Consider the following 18,464-nt stretch of genomic DNA (forward strand, 5'->3'; position numbering starts at 1 on the left):
GCTGTGTGTATGTGTCTTTTATTGGAAATGTATGTATGTAAATGTAACGGATGTGAAATGGCTAGCTAGTTAGCGAGTACGCGCTAGTAGCGTTTCAATGGGTAACGATGCTTCGTGGGCGACCGTTGTTGATGTGTGCAGAGGGTCCCTGGTTCGCGCCCGTGTCGGGGCGAGGGGACGACGTAAAGTTATACTGTTACATAAACCAATGCTGCTGTTATGTTGACACACGCTGATCCCAGAGCCATATTTACTTTAGAATGTAATATAAAGGGCTCCCGAGTTGCACAGCGGTCTAAGGCACTGCCTCCTCAGTGCAAGAGGTGTCACTGCAGTCCCTGGTTTGAATCCAGGCTGTATCACATCCAGCCGTGATTGGGAGTCCCATAGTGCAGCGCACAATTGGCCCAGCGTCGCTAGTTAAATAAATGTTAAATTAAATAAAAAATATATAGCACTGGTTTATCCTATATCCTGGTTTGAGGGAAGTAAGGGTGTTCTAAATGGGTTATTGTACATGGAAAAGGGAGATACCTAGTCAGTTGTCCAACTGAAATGTGTCTTCCACATTTAACCCAAACCCTCTGAATCAGAGAGGGGGGGGGGGGGGGCTGCCTTAATCGACTTCCACATCTTCGGCGCCCCGGGGAACAGTGGGTTAACTGCCTTGTTCAGGGGCAGAACAACAGACTTTTTTACCTTGTCAGCTCAGGGATTCGATCTAGCAACCTTCCGACTATTGGCCCAAAGCTCTAACTACCAGGCTACAGGGACAAGGGTTCTGCAATGCATCCTTCTATATGGAACCGTTTTCATCCCAGGGGTTCTTAAAATGATTATTTGTGGGGTGCAAAGGGTACTTTCTGGAACATAAAAAGGGGTTTCTCCTTTATGTTTATTAGTAGAACATTTTGAGAAGAGTAGATGTCCAACTCTTTGGCGTCAGGATTAATTTACACTTCGATAAATGAAAAGCACAATTTACATACACGTTTACTAAAGGTCACGTGATGATAGGCTATCAATGCAATAGTGCTAACAATGAGGGCCTATCTTTGTATTACCATCTGCGCTGTTGTGTCGCCTCTTCCCCCCCACTGCAGAGCGGAAGAAGCAGTGCTATTTCAAGCCAGTATTGAGGGGATTCGATTATCATGCTCGGGTTACCCCAGTGATTGCATTCGTTTTGGAACCGAACTGCCTCCCGGGGGTGAGCCAGGTCCCCTGGTCATAGGCCGTGGCGAAATTGGCTCAAAACAAAAATGAGGTAGCCAATTCTAGACAAAGCACGTGGAGTAATGAGTAGGATTCTGTTTTCACATGCAAAAGTGATTGCTTAAAAAAATATTTTAAAAATGCCTTCCGACTGATTGATTTTATGGAAAATATATGTTGTATAATTCTGGACGCACCATGCTGCTTTATTAACAACGTGACCAAGCGTCGTGACCAAGCGTCGTAGATTACTATTCGATTTTAGAGGGCGCTCCTCCTTTACCACATTTGCCGTTTCACGGGACATAAATCAGTGCACCCGCGGTTCACGTTAATAGAACTTCCCCGTTGAGTCAGTCAGAAAGAGACTTCGGATAGGCTGGTCGTTCACCGCAGCGCCACCAAACAACCAGCGACAACTGCGGTGATAAACAAATGCACACATTCGGTTGCGAGAAGGTTCCTACTTTTGTTAATGATCTGTCACAATATACATCAATATTGCAGAAACGGACGGTTATTTCATGGTAGCCGAAAATCCTCGTAACTTGTTTTCTCCAGGTTTGAGTTTTATGTGTTGAGTCAACTATAAGGAGAAAGACATGACTGAGTTAAGGATGAGAGGAAGAGGAGCGGATCCCGACAGCGTTAGTGAAAACAAGGTAAGACACATGACTAAGTGAAAATAGGTGTTTTGTCTCTTGTCGTGTGTTAAAAGTTTTGTACTTGGGGCTAGCGAGAACGACGGACAACTGACCTCATTCCTTGATAATTACGTTAGCGTGCTAGCTTATGTTCAATATTCAACGTTAGCTAGCGAAATGGCTCATGTGAATGTCATGTTGCCGTATCTGCATTTATTTCAGAACTTTTTTTTTCTTCTTGTAAATTGCCATTTTAGCAAATAGTGGTATTATATTTGTTTACCTGAAGACTTCCCTTGCCTGACAGCCACACATTGCTATCTAACATGCTAGTATCGAGCTGCTAATTAGCCCTTTATCGAGACTCTCAGCTCACACAAGTCATTGGACGAAGGTGTCTTCTGTAAGGTGGAGTTCAGTTAAGATCCCCGACGTGTCGGTCTGAAGATTTTACGGTATCATTTACGGTACGGTTTTGGAAGCATATCTTTCATATCAACGTGAAATGCATTTCAGAGGGGGGGGAGGTTAAATTGACACACACCTTGATAAGGTTAGTGTTCCACACGGTCATGTTACAGCGCTGGTTTATGGAAGACAAGCGGCAATTAACCTGTGCTAATTATCTATTATTATGCTCAAACGCCTGTGGAAGCGTAACTCGAAGTGTAGTTTCGTAGGATGTATGGATCCGTGAAAAACTGCTATAGTAAGTATCTTTTTTTTGGGGGGGGGGTTTACATCCTTCGACTCCTTTTGTGTCAACAAACATTCCTCAATCAAAACCCCCTTGACTCATGGAGAATACGTGTACAACTGGTAAATAGTCGCTGGAATTTAAGTCAGATGTCTTGCTAGCTCGTCTGTTCAAGACCAGGGCTCTGGCTGTTAGCCAGGTAGCTAGTTATAACTCGCTGGCTAGAAGGATGGCGGCTAGAAGCTAACGTTGTACAGAGCCTGACCTCAGCAGGACTAGGTGACTGAAATTAAGCTAGCTATAATCAAAATGTGGGCTACTACAAGTTCTCATAACAAAATAACTTTGCTTTACAGAGAGTAGTGAGACAGGATGAAATGAAGGAGGCAAAGGAGATACACAGAGAGAGGAAGCATTGAAGCAAGCAGGGAGAGAGGTTCTACACAGAGAGAGGAAGCATTGAAGCAAGCAGGGAGAGAGATTCTACACAGAGAGAGGAAGCATTGAAGCAAGCAGGGAGAGAGGTTCTACACAGAGAGAGGAAGCATTGAAGCAAGCAGGGAGAGAGGTTCTACACAGAGAGAGGAAGCATTGAAGCAAGCAGGGAGAGAGATTCTACACAGAGAGAGGAAGCATTGAAGCAAGCAGGGAGAGAGGTTCTACACAGAGAGAGGAAGCATTGAAGCAAGCAGGGAGAGAGGTTCTACACAGAGAGAGGAAGCATTGAAGCAAGCAGGGAGAGAGGTTCTACACAGAGAGAGGAAGCATTGAAGCAAGCAGGGAGAGAGGTTCTACACAGAGAGAGGAAGCATTGAAGCAAGCAGGGAGAGAGGTTCTACACAGAGAGAGGAAGCATTGAAGCAAGCAGGGGGAGAGGTTCTACACAGAGAGAGGAAGCATTGAAGCAAGCAGGGAGAGAGATTCTACACAGAGAGAGGAAGCATTGAAGCAAGCAGGGAGATAGGTTCTACACAGAGAGAGGAAGCATTGAAGCAAGCAGGGAGAGAGGTTCTACACAGAGAGAGGAAGCATTGAAGCAAGCAGGGAGAGAGAGGTTCTACACAGAGAGAGGAAGTATTGAAGCAGGCAGGGGGAGAGGTTTGTAGTACACTGGTTCACAAACTTGGGGTCTGGAACCCATGTGGGGTCCCCTAAAATGTAAATAGTGTCCCATGAGAGAATCTTTAATCTTATCAAACACAATTAGTTTCTCTTCAAATTGGTTTAGAATACAGCATTTTAGGATCAACCTGAGGGCCTTTTTACACTGTCAGAATTTACATTCATGTCATTATGTGTTGGGGCAGCCAGTGGGACCTAAAAAAGTGTTGTGAAATATATAAAGACAATTTTAATATCACCATGTACACTGAACAAAAAATATAAAAACAACAACTTCAAAGATTTGACTGAGTTCCTGTAACATCATCAGTCCTGACCACTCGTGTATGTAGTAAATAAGTAGTGAAACACATTGAGTAGAACTTGTAAAGGTTGTGATGTTTTTCCCCATGAGGTTGTGGCGATACACTGCCATCTGGTGGCGATACACTGCCATCTGGTGGCGACTAGAAACAATTGCATAATAGGAACTATTAAAAATAAAAAATACATTTTTTTGATGATCCTTTAAAAATAAATGTTAGTGTTTGAAAAAGTCCTTGATTTTGACTGGCCACTGTCTGTATGAGCCCTGGTTATATTTATTAACCAACATGATCCAATCTACTCATCACAAATAGTAGGCTATCTTACATAAGTCTGTAAATGAGATGATGCATGGAATACTTTATTATAAAGGTGTGTTATTTTATGGTGAAAATGTGTTTCCTCAAACCTGAAACTCACACACCGCCTATGCATAAGCTAGTGTTTTTTTTGCTGTTCGTTACTCGTCTTGTTACTCGACAGTTATGGGAACATCTTCAAAGTGGGCTGTACGGACACACGTCATTGCATCCTCGACTTGCATGTTCTGTTAAGATTAATTAACATAATCTAAAATGATATTTGTCGTTCTGAGAACTGTGGGGTGGATGCCCTAATCAGGTTACGTATGGGTCAGGTACATTTCTCTCAAATGTCCAGTAAAATTGAAATGCTGCCGGTCAAATGTCTGGCGCCACATTCTCATAACGGAAACCCCTGGTGTGTGTTTGCATTTGTACCTCTTGAATGGCCATGATCAAAGTTAAGGTTCAGGTGATCGTGTGGCTCTTTGGGATTAGCTGCCTCTATTGAAAAGTTTGATAGGCTGTAGTGTGTGTGTACTGCTATATAAAGTTAGATTAGCTACACCTGGCACCAGAGAATGACAGTGGGGGACATCTGATGTGACACCAGCTGAAGTGCTGCCTGGGACAAAACCACACAGATACATAAACATACCAAGGCACTGCGTGATGGACTGGCTCTGGATCACTGGCTCTGGGTCACTGGCTCTGGATCACTGGGCAGTGTGTGTGTGTGTTCACCCTTTTCCAATCGCCACTTTGTCACCATTTCTAAGATAATATAACAAATAAATAACTACAGAGGATGAGTCCCAAATGGAGCCCTATTCCCTATTATAGTGCACTACTTTAGACCAGGACCCTATTCCCTATATAGTGCACTACTTTAGACCAGGACCCTATTCCCTATATAGTGCACTACTGTTGACCAGAGCCCTATTCCCTATATAGTGCACTACTGTTGACCAGAGCCCAACAGGAATAAAGTTAGATTTGGGGGACACCTTCCCAGAGTAAATGTTTTAGTCAAATATTATATATGTTTGTGCTTCTTGAGGTCAATTTGCAGTCTTAAAAATGATATGTAATTATGTCCCCCCCGTCCCCCCGATCATCCGCTCAAGAATAAATTGTCCTGCAGCTGAATCTAGTTGATGATCCCTGCTTTACAGTGTATAACTGGAGACAATAGCAGAATCCTTTTGTTTTTTATATACGTCAAATTACAGGGTTGCCTACTCAGCTGATACTGACAAACAAGATCAATAGAAATGACTTGTCCATAAAATCGGCTTATGAGAAGGGGAGACACGGATAGAATATGACGTCCATCTAAACGTGAGGAGAAAAGGATTGTTTTTAGACAAACTTTAAGTAGCACTATACCCAACAATGATAAAGAGTGCAGTGCCGACTCACTGGGAATATGGCTGAGGTTCTCCACTAGTGCCAACAAGGCAGGCCTTCTGTTGTTCACTCAATTAAGGTGAGAATTTTGAGAACTAAAAGACAGGTTATAGTCTTTTCATTAATGTTCTCTTTACAGCAATAGCCATTTTGTTTTCCAAACTGTTTTACCATGATTTGGATTTTGAAATATTGCTATATGCCTGGCTGGGCCTCTACTTTTCACTGACAGTCGCAAATCTACAATTTGGTATTTGCTGAGCGAGTAGTCGAGTACTCAAACACACAATAAAAGAAAAATATCTTTTAACCAGCGATCACATTTTTGTTCAAATACTGAGAACGATTTGGTCAAAATTTTGTCTTTTAAACTTTTAATTAGCTTTGACTCTAGTGTTCCATTTGTACATGTGCATTTTGCGGGACAAAACAAAAAAGAAACTAAGCTAATCATCACACAGTTCTGCTCCTTTAAATGTCCTTCGGTGGTGTGTATTCATGGCTGCCAAGGGAAGCCAGGCTTCCCCAAAAAATGGAGAGAAGAAAAAAAACTAAAACATACAAAATAATGTTTCTTTCGTCTCTCGGTGTGTTTCTTACATTCGGCGTCTTGCGAATTGATTAAATTTATCTCACTGGAGAAAGCATCCGAGCGAACAAAACAACGGCCCTCTGTCTCAGTATGTGTAGAGTATCTATCTGATGCTGTCTGGTCAAACAGCGCCCCCTCTGTCTCAGTATGTGTAGAGTATCTATCTGAGGCTGTCTGGTCAGAAAGAGTATGACGTTGCTGCCCGTAGCATTGAAATGCAAGGGAAGCCAGCGAGCATTTGGCTTCCCTTGATAAAAAAAAATATATATATAGGCAATCATCGTTGAGCTTAACTTAGTGAGCTCCGCTGTGAATGGTCTTGGCGCACCAAAAAAAGTGTAAAGGGAAGACGATTTGGCTTCAGACCAATCACATCACAAGCCAAACGTCATTATTGACAGAAGAAAAAAAACTATTTTGGGGGTATTGTGTTGGCCACTGCCCTTTTCCTAAATTAGCCATGGATGGAGATAGGGATTTAGACTTGTGTTGTGGTTTTACTTAATTTTCCGTGATGGCCAATGATTATAACGGTGATTCTGATCCAACCACATATTGGTACATTGTGCCCCTGGCCTGAGAGGATGTTAGTTCAACATGTAACTAGATGTTGAAGGCCAATGCTAATGCTAACTATCTGTATATTTTAGTTGTCACTGTATTAGACTGAGCATAGGTGATTTTAGATGATGTTGAAGGCTAATGCTAACTACCTGTGTATTTTAATTGTCACTGTATTAGACTGAGCATAGGGGATTTAGATGATGTTGAAGGCTAATGCTAACTACCTGTATATTTTAGTTGTCACTGTATTAGACTGAGCATAGGGGATTTAGATGATGTTGAAGGCTAATGCTAACTACCTGTGTAATTTAATTGTCACTGTATTAGACTGAGCATAGGGGATTTAGATGATGTTGAAGGCTAATGCTAACTACCTGTATATTTTAGTTGTCACTGTATTAGACTGAGCATCGGTGATTTTAGATGATGTTGAAGGCAGTTTCTTTGCATCTTGTGCTAACTCTCAGTGGTTCTAAATCAATAGTTGTTTAGTGGTCTGAAAATGTCAGAAACATTACCTTGCTTGACCATGACGTAGGTCATGTAACTGTTTGTTACATGTAATATGTTTTGTAGACTTCACCGGACAAATGTTGCTCTCTGGTTTTGTAATGAAACAAATGTGTGGTTAAATTTTATTCTGCCACTGTGTCTTCTTATTGTCTCTGTGTTTAGGTCTATATATCACAGTGTCAAGGTATATGAACTAACAGGTTATAGAGAAAATAACACAATTATCACAACACGGGTTGTAATGTGGCTTTTTTTCTGGATTGGCTTCCCGGGTGAAATTAACTAAATGAACTAGTGCTCAGCATATGTGGGAACTCCTTCAAGACTTGTGGAAAATTATTCCAGGTGAAGTTGGTTGAGAGAATGCCAAGATTGTGCGAAGCTGTCATCAAGGCAAAGGGTGGCTACTAAAATATAATATATATTTTGATTTGTTTAACACTTTTTTTTTGGTTACTACATGATTCCATATGTGTTATTTCATCGTTTTGATGTCTTCACTATTATTCTATAATGTAGAAAATATTACAAATAAAGAAAAACCCTTAAATGAGTAGATGTGTCCAAACTTTTGACTGGTACTGTACATGCATGCATGCATGCATGCATACATACAACTGCCAAAATAAAGGAAACCCTTGAGTAAATGAGGAATACAAAGTACACTGCTCAAAAAAATAAAGGGAACACTTAAACAACACAATGTAACTCCAAGTCAATCACACTTCTGTGAAATCAAACTGTCCACTTAGGAAGCAACACTGATTGACAATAAATTTCACATGCTGTTGTGCAAATGGAATAGACAACAGGTGGAAATTATAGGCAATTAGCAAGACTCCAATAAAGGAGTGGTTCTGCAGGTGGTGACCACAGACCACTTCTCAGTTCCTATGCTTCCTGGCTGATGTTTTGGTCACTTTTGAATGCTGGCGGTGCTCTCACTCTAGTGGTAGCATGAGACGGACTCTACAACCCACACAAGTGGCTCAGGTAGTGCAGCTCATCCAGGATGGCACATCTTATGCGAGCTGTGGCAAGAAGGTTTGCTGTGTCTGTCAGCGTAGTGTCCAGAGCATGGAGGCGCTACCAGGAGACAGGCCAGTACATCAGGAGACGTGGAGGAGGTCGTAGGAGGGCAACAACCCAGCAGCAGGACCGCTACCTCCGCCTTTGTGCAAGGAGGAGCACTGCCAGAGCCCTGCCAAATGACCTCCAGCAGGCCACAAATGTGCATGTGCCTATTTGAGTTGCAACAATCAAGTATTTAATGTCCTACTGTAGTAACATTGTTTAACAACAATGTTTAAACAATCTAGTAACCTAATATTTGAGTCAACTGTAACCACCCATATTTTGCAGAGTTCTCACAGCCTTTTACCAGACTGTCATTGTGAATAAGAATTTGTTCTTAATTGACTCGCCTGGATTACAAAAAGTTAAATTTAAATAAATAAATAAACACTATGCCTGTATTTGGGCAATTCCTCAGTAACAGAATGATTCTGACACTCAGATTTCACTTTAAAATGTACGCCAAACACAAAGCTTTATTCTGTTACCAAAACGTTGCATCTGCACTGTTCAGGTAAATCGTTTTTTAGTAACATTTTCAGTGGAACTTGTTAAAGCAGTCCTCATAGTTGTGTGGTTTAACTTTGCAATCATTGGTTTTTGTTTGACTTTTTTAAATGTCTGAGCATCATTCTGTTAATGTAGGATCAGATCCTCCCTGTCCGTGTCGTCTTGGGATCAGGTCCCCCATCGCCCGTGTCGTCTTGGGATCAGGTCCCCCATCGCCCGTGTCGTCTTGGGATCAGGTCCCCCATCGCCCGTGTCGTCTTGGGATCAGGTCCCCCATCGCCCGTGTCGTCTTGGGATCAGGTCCCCCATCGCCCGTGTCGTCTTGGGATCAGGTCCCCCATCGCCCGTGTCGTCTTGGGATCAGGTCCCCCATCGCCCGTGTCGTCTTGGGATCAGGTCCCCCATCGCCCGTGTCGTCTTGGGATCAGGTCCCCCATCGCCCGTGTCGTCTTGGGATCAGGTCCCCCATCGCCCGTGTCGTCTTACTCATTATTATCTAAAAGGAAGTTTCAGACTGAACCAATAGTCTCTCTCCTAATATACTGCTCTTTGTGCTAGGTGTCCCAGTCTGCAGGTTTTCACTGGTTGTTTCTCCTCTCTGCAGGCATCACTCAGCGCTAAATGGCACACTCCCCTATGTAGGGCACTACTCTAGTCAAACGTAGTGCACTATATAGGGCATAGTGTGCGATTACGGACGTACCAAGTGTCTTCTTCCTTCATTTAAAGGTGGAGTAGGATTCTCCTCTTTCATGAAGGAAACCACGGACTCCTTGTCTGTCTGAGACCAGATACACACGCGAACGTGCACAACCGCACACACACTGAACACAGCGGTGACACAGCACAAGGTCACAGCTGACCCCCCCCCCCCCCTTCTCAACCCAGCACACACTGACACACACACACACACACACACTAACACTGACACACACACTAACACTGACACACACACTAACACTGACACACACACTGACACACACACACTAACACTGACACACTAACACTGACACACACACACACACACACACTAACACTGACACACACACTGACACACACACACACACTGACACACACACACACTAACACTGACACACACACTCCCCTCCTCATCCCATCTCGCTCCCAATTTACCCTGCTCTCCCTGCTCATTAGGACTGGTGACTGAGCCTCTGACCTTTCGCTAATTTTAGAGTGCAATCATTCGTCTCCCTCCTTATTTAGGGTGGTTTTAGTGAGGGAAGTCATGGAGAGAACCCAACCAAATCATGAGAAACTAAAAAGGAGAGAGGCCGTCGTAGGCAGACCTGGCCCACAAAATGAGGTGGAAACTGAGCTGCACTTCCTAACCTCCTTCCAAATGTTTGACCATATTAGATACACATATTTCCCTCAGATTACACAGAGAGAGAGAGACTTAATACAGTTTGTCCCAATTGTTTACTCAGTAAAACTGGACCATAAAGGCACAATAACCCAAAACTGTAACTCATTTAGCAGAACCAGACACCAAAATCTGCATTACTACTGACACGTGTTGTTCTTTACACTCCGATTGCAATTATATAACAAACATTTTTGTTCACAACTAAATGTCTTGTGTACAAATGAAAAGCGACACTGTTCAACAAGCTAAGCTCAATTACCAATTTGATCACTTTCTCTCATCACATGTGCGAACACTAATTGCGTACATGTTCACTTTGCAATCAGATCATGTTGAAATATAAAACTTCATTATTATTTTTTTGTTGCATTTGTGTCCCCCTCTGAGTACACAAACAATTATACAGTGAAACAACAACCTCTTGGTCTCTGAAATAGCTTCTGTTAGTAGTGTTTTGAATATGTCACATTGGTGTGATCTCGGTTGTCACAAAATGTGATTTTATTTCATGTGTGTGTTTCATTTTGTATGCAGAGTTTAATTTTTGAGCAGGGATTACGTTATTGTGATTTGTTTTAATTTGATAAGATGTCTGTGGGGTTTGGGGAAATTTAATTAATTAGTACCTTAAATGGCGTTTCAGCAAACGTCTGTTAACATTTGGGAGAAACTCTAAGGAATTTGAAATTATTTATACTTTTGATACTTAAGTATATTATTGCAATTCCATTCAATACTTAAGTATATTTTAAAAACAAATACTTTTAGACTTTTACTCAAGTAGTATTTTACTGGGTGACTCACTTTTACGTGAGTCATTTTCTATGAAGGTATCTTTACTTTTACTCAAGTATGACAATTGGGTACTTTTTCCTCCACTGGGTAACAAATCTAGTACCGGGTTGGCCACCCCTTTGCCATGACGGGATGCACCTGGTCAGCAACAATGTTCAGATACGCTGTGGCGTTCAATCGTTGCTCAGTTGGTATCAAGGGACTTAACGTGTGCCAGAAAAACATTCCCCAAACCTTTACACCAACGCCACTAGCCTGTACCGTTGACACCAGGCAGGATGGGGCCATGGACTCATGCTTCTCACGCAAAACCTTGATCCTGCCAGCAGCATGACGCAACAGGAACTGGGATTTGTCGGACCAGGCAATGTTTTTCCACTCCTCTATTGTCCAGTGTTGGTGATGGCGTCCCCGCTGGAGCCACTTCTTCTTGTTTTTTAAGTGATAGGAGTGGAACCCGGTGTGGTCGTCTGCTGCAATAGCCAATCCGTGACAAGGATTGATGAGTTGTGCGTTCTGAGATGCCGTTCTACACACCGCTGTGCGCAGCACACTCAGGAGGAAGGGCACAATGCAACACCCCGGGCCATAAAAGGCATGGATTATTCTTTTTTTACGGGTGCATTACGGCAACAAAGACGATGCCGCAGTGAAATCCGAGGCATTATATCAAGTGCTTGTCAAATTGTGAATGAGAGACTGATGAAGTGTGTACAGCCTGTGCCAAAAAAAACAAAGCAGAGGTCATGCCTTTCAAGATTCTTTTTTTCAAATCATCATTAGAGTCGCATCATGCAGCCTTACAATGTATTAAAAATCAAAACATATAGACAAGTTTGTAGAACTACAGTTACATTAGTAACTCTACATTTAAGCATCTAGGAGTACTTAACCACTCAATACAGAATAGCCGCATGTGCGCACACCCTCAGATCGTTTGGAGAAAATATTCCTATTTATATGTATTCTTCATGTTATAAAATAATACAAAAATAATGACACAGAATTCTAAGCAAATCTTGTCTGCTAAATGAACTAGTGTAGCTTAGCCACATCAGGACCTAACATAAGGACAACTCAGAGGATGCTATTCTGTTCTTCTGAAATAGACTACATTTTCTTCATATCATGTTTCTTTAGACCTGTCTAAAATAAATCATGGATTTATTGTGATGGTGTAGACTATATTACATGGATTTATTAGCCTACAACCCATTTTAAAAAGTCTGTGTGGAAGTCAGGAGATGCTAAATGTGTTTTTATGTTAATTAATGGTCAGTTACCGTGAGACCGAACCAGTTATTTGCTTGACAATCGCCGACTGACAAAATGTTATTACCGCCACGGCCCTAGTCAGTCACAGTGGTCAGGTTTTCTGCCATTGTGTACTTTTTTTGTTTATGGCCAAAAACATTTCAATTTGCGTAGTTATTTCCAATATGTCATGTAATAATATTTTAGTTTTCTCTCGTGATTTTGGTTGTGTCTAATTGTAATACTGTCCTGGGGCTCTGTGGAGTCTGGTTTTCAAATCAAGTTTTATTGGTCACATGCGCTGAATACAACCTTACCGTGAAATGCTTACTTACAAGCCCTTAACCAACAAGGCAAAAAATATTTGCTAAAATAATTTTATAAACCTAAGTAAAGAAAACAATTTTAAAATATCACAAAAGAACAATAATGAGGTTTATACAGTGGGTACCGGTACCGAGTCAATGTGCAGAGATAATGAGAGATAATGGAGGTAATATAGATAATATATGTTTGATCAGAGCTCCAGAATCAACTGGCTGAGAGGGGACCCGTCTCTAGGTGATTGTTTTGTTATGGAAGGTTTGGGAATCACTTCCTTTTTAGGTTGTTGTAGAATTTAACGACTCCTTTCTGGATTTTGATCATGAGCAGATATTATTCAAATTTTGCTCTACGTGCATTAACTGGTGTTTTTACGTTGTACACGGATGTTTTGGCAGAATTAATTTTTTTAGCGAGTCTTGGTTGGACCACAACCGTAGAGGGCAATGAGTTCTATAACTGATTCAAGTATTTTTAGCCAGATCCTAATTGGGGATCTAATTTTATGTTCCTTTTGATTGCGTAGAAGGCCCTTCTTGCCGTGTGTGTCTCGCTCTTTCGCTCTCTCTGGTCAATGTCAAAGGTGTTTATTCCACAGACTCCTGTGACATATATTTCTTGGCGTGGAGGATTTTAGCTATCGTTATTTTGAGGGACAATCTTTCCCTGTTTCTGTCTCTCTCTTACCCCCCCCCCCCCCAGCTCTGAACTCTACCCTACTGTACTACAGCTCTGAACTCCACCCTACTGTACTTCAGCTCTGAACTCTACCCTACTGTACTACAGCTCTGAACTCTACCCTACTGTACTACAGCTCTGAACTCTACCCTACTGTACTTCAGCTCTGAACTCTACCCTACTGTACTACAGCTCTGAACTCTACCCTACTGTACTACAGCTCTGAACTCTACCCTACTGTACTACAGCTCTGAGTCATGAGGTACCCAATGATGTAGAACTCCCTAACGAGCTGAAGGCCTTTTATCCTCGCTTCGAGGAATTCGACCCTGAGTCTTGCATGAAAGGCCCTGTTCCTGATGCCTGTGTGATCTCGCAGGTTAACTAGGGGTGTAACGGTACACATATTCGTACCAAACCGTTTGTTACAGGGACCTCAGTTTGGTCCGCACTGTGAACCCGAATGAATAGATTAAAAAATATATATATATTTACTACGTAAAAACACTATAGGCTATGCCCACTATGCCTCTTGAGTAAATTTGAGCAGAATTTTTTTTTTTCGGGCTATTCCATTTTAAAATACATTTTGTACAGTCTTAGGGCGCATGTCCGCGTCGATAAACCATTCTCGGTGGTTGAGAATAGGGGGTTTCAGCACCTCGTGAAAGTGCTTGCGCCACGTTAGGAACTTCCCTCTTGCATCCATTACACATTGCATTATTTACAGGGTAAATTGGTAGTACACGCTCTATATAAGCAAGCCAAAGACCAAGTTTTCAATGAATTGGTCAATGAACCCTGTGTTGCACGTAGTTACGGAACAGCCCATCATGTTACCCTGGAGACACCCCCCCCTTTATGAGAGTCACAAGTGAGCATCTGACACTGAAGGAGATATGGTGCATTCGTAACCAAGTGGGAATTTACCACATACGACTGGGGAAAAATACACTTGAATGGCCCCCCCCCCAACTGGTAATTATTAGTGGGAAACTGAGCACCCACTTCTCTCATTCGGTGGCCTTTGATAGCCTCTTATAACAGCATTTTCGTCAGTTAAATTACAACCACAAAACATTTTATTTTTTTTAATCCAGAATCCTCCAACCAGAATTTCTGGAAAATCAGGGAATTTTATTGAAATTTCACGGAATTTCGCAACCCTGACTATATCTACCTCAAAAACCTTGTTATTATCTATCCTAATGCCTAGTGACTTTACCTGCATGTACATATCTACCTCAAATACCTTGTTATTATCTATCCTAATGCCTAGTGACTTTACCTTCATGTACATATCTACCTCAAATACCTTGTTATTATCTATCCTAATGCCTAGTCACTTTACCTTCATGTACATATCTACCTCAAATACCTTGTTATTATCTATCCTAATGCCTAGTCACTTTACCTGCATGTACATATCTACCTCAAATACCTTGTTATTATCTATCCTAATGCCTAGTCACTTTACCTGCATGTACATATCTACCTCAAATACCTTGTTATTATCTATCCTGATGCCTAGTCACTTTACCTTCAGGTACATATCTACCTCAAATACCTTGTTATTATCTATCCTAATGCCTAGTCACTTTACCTGCATGTACATATCTACCTCAAATACCTTGTTATTATCTATCCTAATGCCTAGTCACTTTACCTGCATGTACATATCTACCTCAAATACCTTGTTATTATCTATCCTAATGCCTCGTGACTTTACCTTCAGGTACATATCTACCTCAAATACCTTATTATTATCTATCCTGATGCCTAGTCACTTTAGCTGCATGTACGTACCTGCCAGGGTTTCCGTTAGGAAAATGTCGCGCTGGACAGTTTGACCGGCAACCTTTTTAATTTACCGGACCCGTATGTTTTGGATGCGTAACCGGATTAGGGCGTCCACCCACGGTGCTCAGAATGATTAACCGGATTAGGGCGTCCACCCACGGTGCTCAGAATGATTAACCGGATTAGGGCGTCCACCCACGGTGCTCAGAATGATTAACCGGATTAGGGCGTCCACCCACGGTGCTCAGAATGATTAACCGGATTAGGGCGTCCACCCACGGTGCTCAGAATGATTAACCGGATTAGGGCGTCCACCCACGGTGCTCAGAATGATTAACCGGATTAGGGCGTCCACCCACGGTGCTCAGAATGATTAACCGGATTAGGGCGTCCACCCACGGTGCTCAGAATGATTAACCGGATTAGGGCGTCCACCCACGGTGCTCAGAATGATTAACCGGATTAGGGCGTCCACCCACGGTGCTCAGAATGATTAACCGGATTAGGGCGTCCACCCACGGTGCTCAGAATGATTAACCGGATTAGGGCGTCCACCCACGGTGCTCAGAATGATTAACCGGATTAGGGCGTCCACCCACGGTGCTCAGAATGATTAACCGGATTAGGGCGTCCACCCACGGTGCTCAGAATGATTAACCGGATTAGGGCGTCCACCCACGGTGCTCAGAATGATTAACCGGATTAGGGCGTCCACCCACGGTGCTCAGAATGATTAACCGGATTAGGGCGTCCACCCACGGTGCTCAGAATGATTAACCGGATTAGGGCGTCCACCCACGGTGCTCAGAATGATTAACCGGATTAGGGCGTCCACCCACGGTGCTCAGAATGATTAACCGGATTAGGGCGTCCACCCACGGTGCTCAGAATGACCACGGTGCTCAGAATGACCACGGTGCTCAGAATGACCACGGTGCTCAGAATGACCACGGTGCTCAGAATGACCACGGTGCTCAGAATGACCACGGTGCTCAGAATGACAGAAATCACATTTAGAATATGGTAATTAATTTAGAATATGGTAATTCAAAAAGCATTTAGAATATGGTAATTCGTTTAGAATATGGTCATTTATTTAGGATATGGTCATTTGTATTAACATAAAAGTTTAGGATGCAATGATGTGTGTTTCTTCTTAAGGAATTCGAATGTGAACTTTGAACGTGTTAGAAGAACTGTCCACATTTTTACTTTTCCTCAGCCAACAAGACGAGTAACGAACAGCAAAATCACTATGTCAATCTACTATAGTAGAAAAGTTTAGTCTACCTATTCTATTGGTCAGCTTGTGGAGAAATAAATAACCTGTACCAAACAGACTCTAGGACAGTTGTGGGATGATAGATCCCTAATTCATACAACCAGTGGGCCTAGGCCAAAAAATAATTCAAATACACTTAAAAAGCAAAGTGACAGATTCAAATATTAATAAACTATTTTTTCACATAAGCTCAGTAATGTGCACAATGCAGAGTAAGAAGGCTAAGCGCGACATGTTCATTCCATAATGCAATTAGCGAGAAAACACTGATTTCTAAAGGGCACAGCACCTGCAAACGGTTTCTCGTGACAGAGAAGAAAATATCAATTTTGAAATTTAGAGAAAAGAGGAGATCTAATTGGCTACTTTGAAGCAAGGTAAAGACGTGTATTATAACATTCAGGTTTTCAAAATGCACACTGCCTCCAGCTCATTGTAAATTGGTGTTTTGACACGGTGAAGAAGCCTACCTTCCGTTGCCGTTGGGAACTCTGGAATCTCAGAATTCAGACTTCAGTGAAACTTCAAGACAAATGGGGGAAACCCCCATTTTTTGAATGATCATCCTACTCGGAATTCCAGCTTGGGATCTCAGGCCTCTTTCTAGAGCTGTTGGTATTTTATTAGGATCCCCAGTAGCTGTTGCATAAACAGCAGCTACTCTTCCTGGGGTCCACACAAAACAGGAAACATGATATAATACAGAACATTAATAGACATGAACAGCTCAAGGACAGAACTACATCAATTAAAAAAATGTAAAAGATGCACGTAGCCTACATGTCAATACATACACAAACTAAGTGTTAAAGGAATTTTAATTCTTATGTTTATCAACCAATTCAATTAAAACACTCTGCCCATAAATAAGAATTTGTAAGATAATTATCAGCCAAATGGACAGAAACCAGTCTTAAAATCAATCAATCAATAGCGTTTATTCTCGAGAGTACTGAATCATAGTACAATTTACATCAGGTTATATAATAAAGATGTCATAGGTTTTAATGTCCATCCTCCTCTAGAATACAATGGCATTACAGTTCACAGCCTCATTTACTGTCTGCCACCTGTTAAACTATCTGCAACCAACTCAAGGTCTTTCCCCTCCCTGGGTAGAGACAGAATGTCCTGTAAGGAACACAGCATTCCAGCCTGTCTGAAGATAACTCCATTTTACATTTACATTTAAGTCATTTAGCAGACTCCATTCTTTCTAATAAGGAACATATTACACTCAGCATTATGATTATAATAAGTTTCATTCATACAGTAACATCTAAGTCAAATGTATACATATTTTAGTCATTAAACACAAAAATCCCATAACACTAAGTCAAATAGGGGAGAGGCGTTGTGCCGTGAGGTGTTGCTTTATCTGTTATTTGAAACCAGGTTTGCTGTTTATTTGAGTAATATGAGATGGAAAGGAGTTCCATGCAGTAAGGGCTCTATATAATACTGTACACTTTCTTGAATTTGTTCTGGATTTGGGAACTGTGAAAAGACCCCTGGTGGCATGTCTGGTGGGATAAGTGTGTGTTTGTGTCAGAGCTGTGTGTAACTTGACAATGCAAACAATTTGGGATTTTCTACACATTGTTTCTTGTAAAAAGAAGTGATGCAGTCAGTCTCTCCTCAACTCTTAGCCAAGAGAGACTGGCATGCATAGTATTTATATCAGCCCTCTGATTACAATGAAGAGCAAGAGGTGCCACTCTGTTCTGGGCCAGCTGCAGCTTAACTAGGTCTTTCCTTGCAGCACTCGACCACACGACTGGACAATAATCAAAGATAAGACGGAACTAGAGCCTGCAGGACTTGCTTTCGGGGAGTGTGGTGTCAAAATCTCTTTATTACAGAGAGACCTCTCCCCATCTTTACAAGCATTGAATCTATATGTTTTGACCATGACAGTTTACAATCTAAGTAATTTAGCCTCCTCAACTTGTTCAACAGCTACACCATTAATTACCAGATTCAGCTGAGGACTAG

General features: G+C 41.9%; 1 protein-coding gene across 2 annotated transcripts in view; it reads left to right on the plus strand.

Annotated features, from left to right (window-relative positions):
* Positions 1–1,583: 1,583 nt before the first annotated feature.
* The window catches only part of LOC139544899 (phosphatidate cytidylyltransferase 2-like), a 49,692-nt gene continuing 32,811 nt past the window's right edge, over positions 1,584–18,464 (plus strand). For both annotated transcript variants that reach the window (XM_071352084.1, XM_071352085.1), the window contains exon 1: positions 1,584–1,877. In XM_071352084.1, the coding sequence (XP_071208185.1) occupies positions 1,818–1,877 (60 nt within the window). In that variant the 5' untranslated portion in view covers positions 1,584–1,817. The remainder of the gene's footprint in view (positions 1,878–18,464) is intronic.

This window comes from Salvelinus alpinus, chromosome 19 (assembly GCF_045679555.1).
Source record: "Salvelinus alpinus chromosome 19, SLU_Salpinus.1, whole genome shotgun sequence".
NCBI classification, from domain to species: Eukaryota; Metazoa; Chordata; class Actinopteri; order Salmoniformes; family Salmonidae; genus Salvelinus; species Salvelinus alpinus.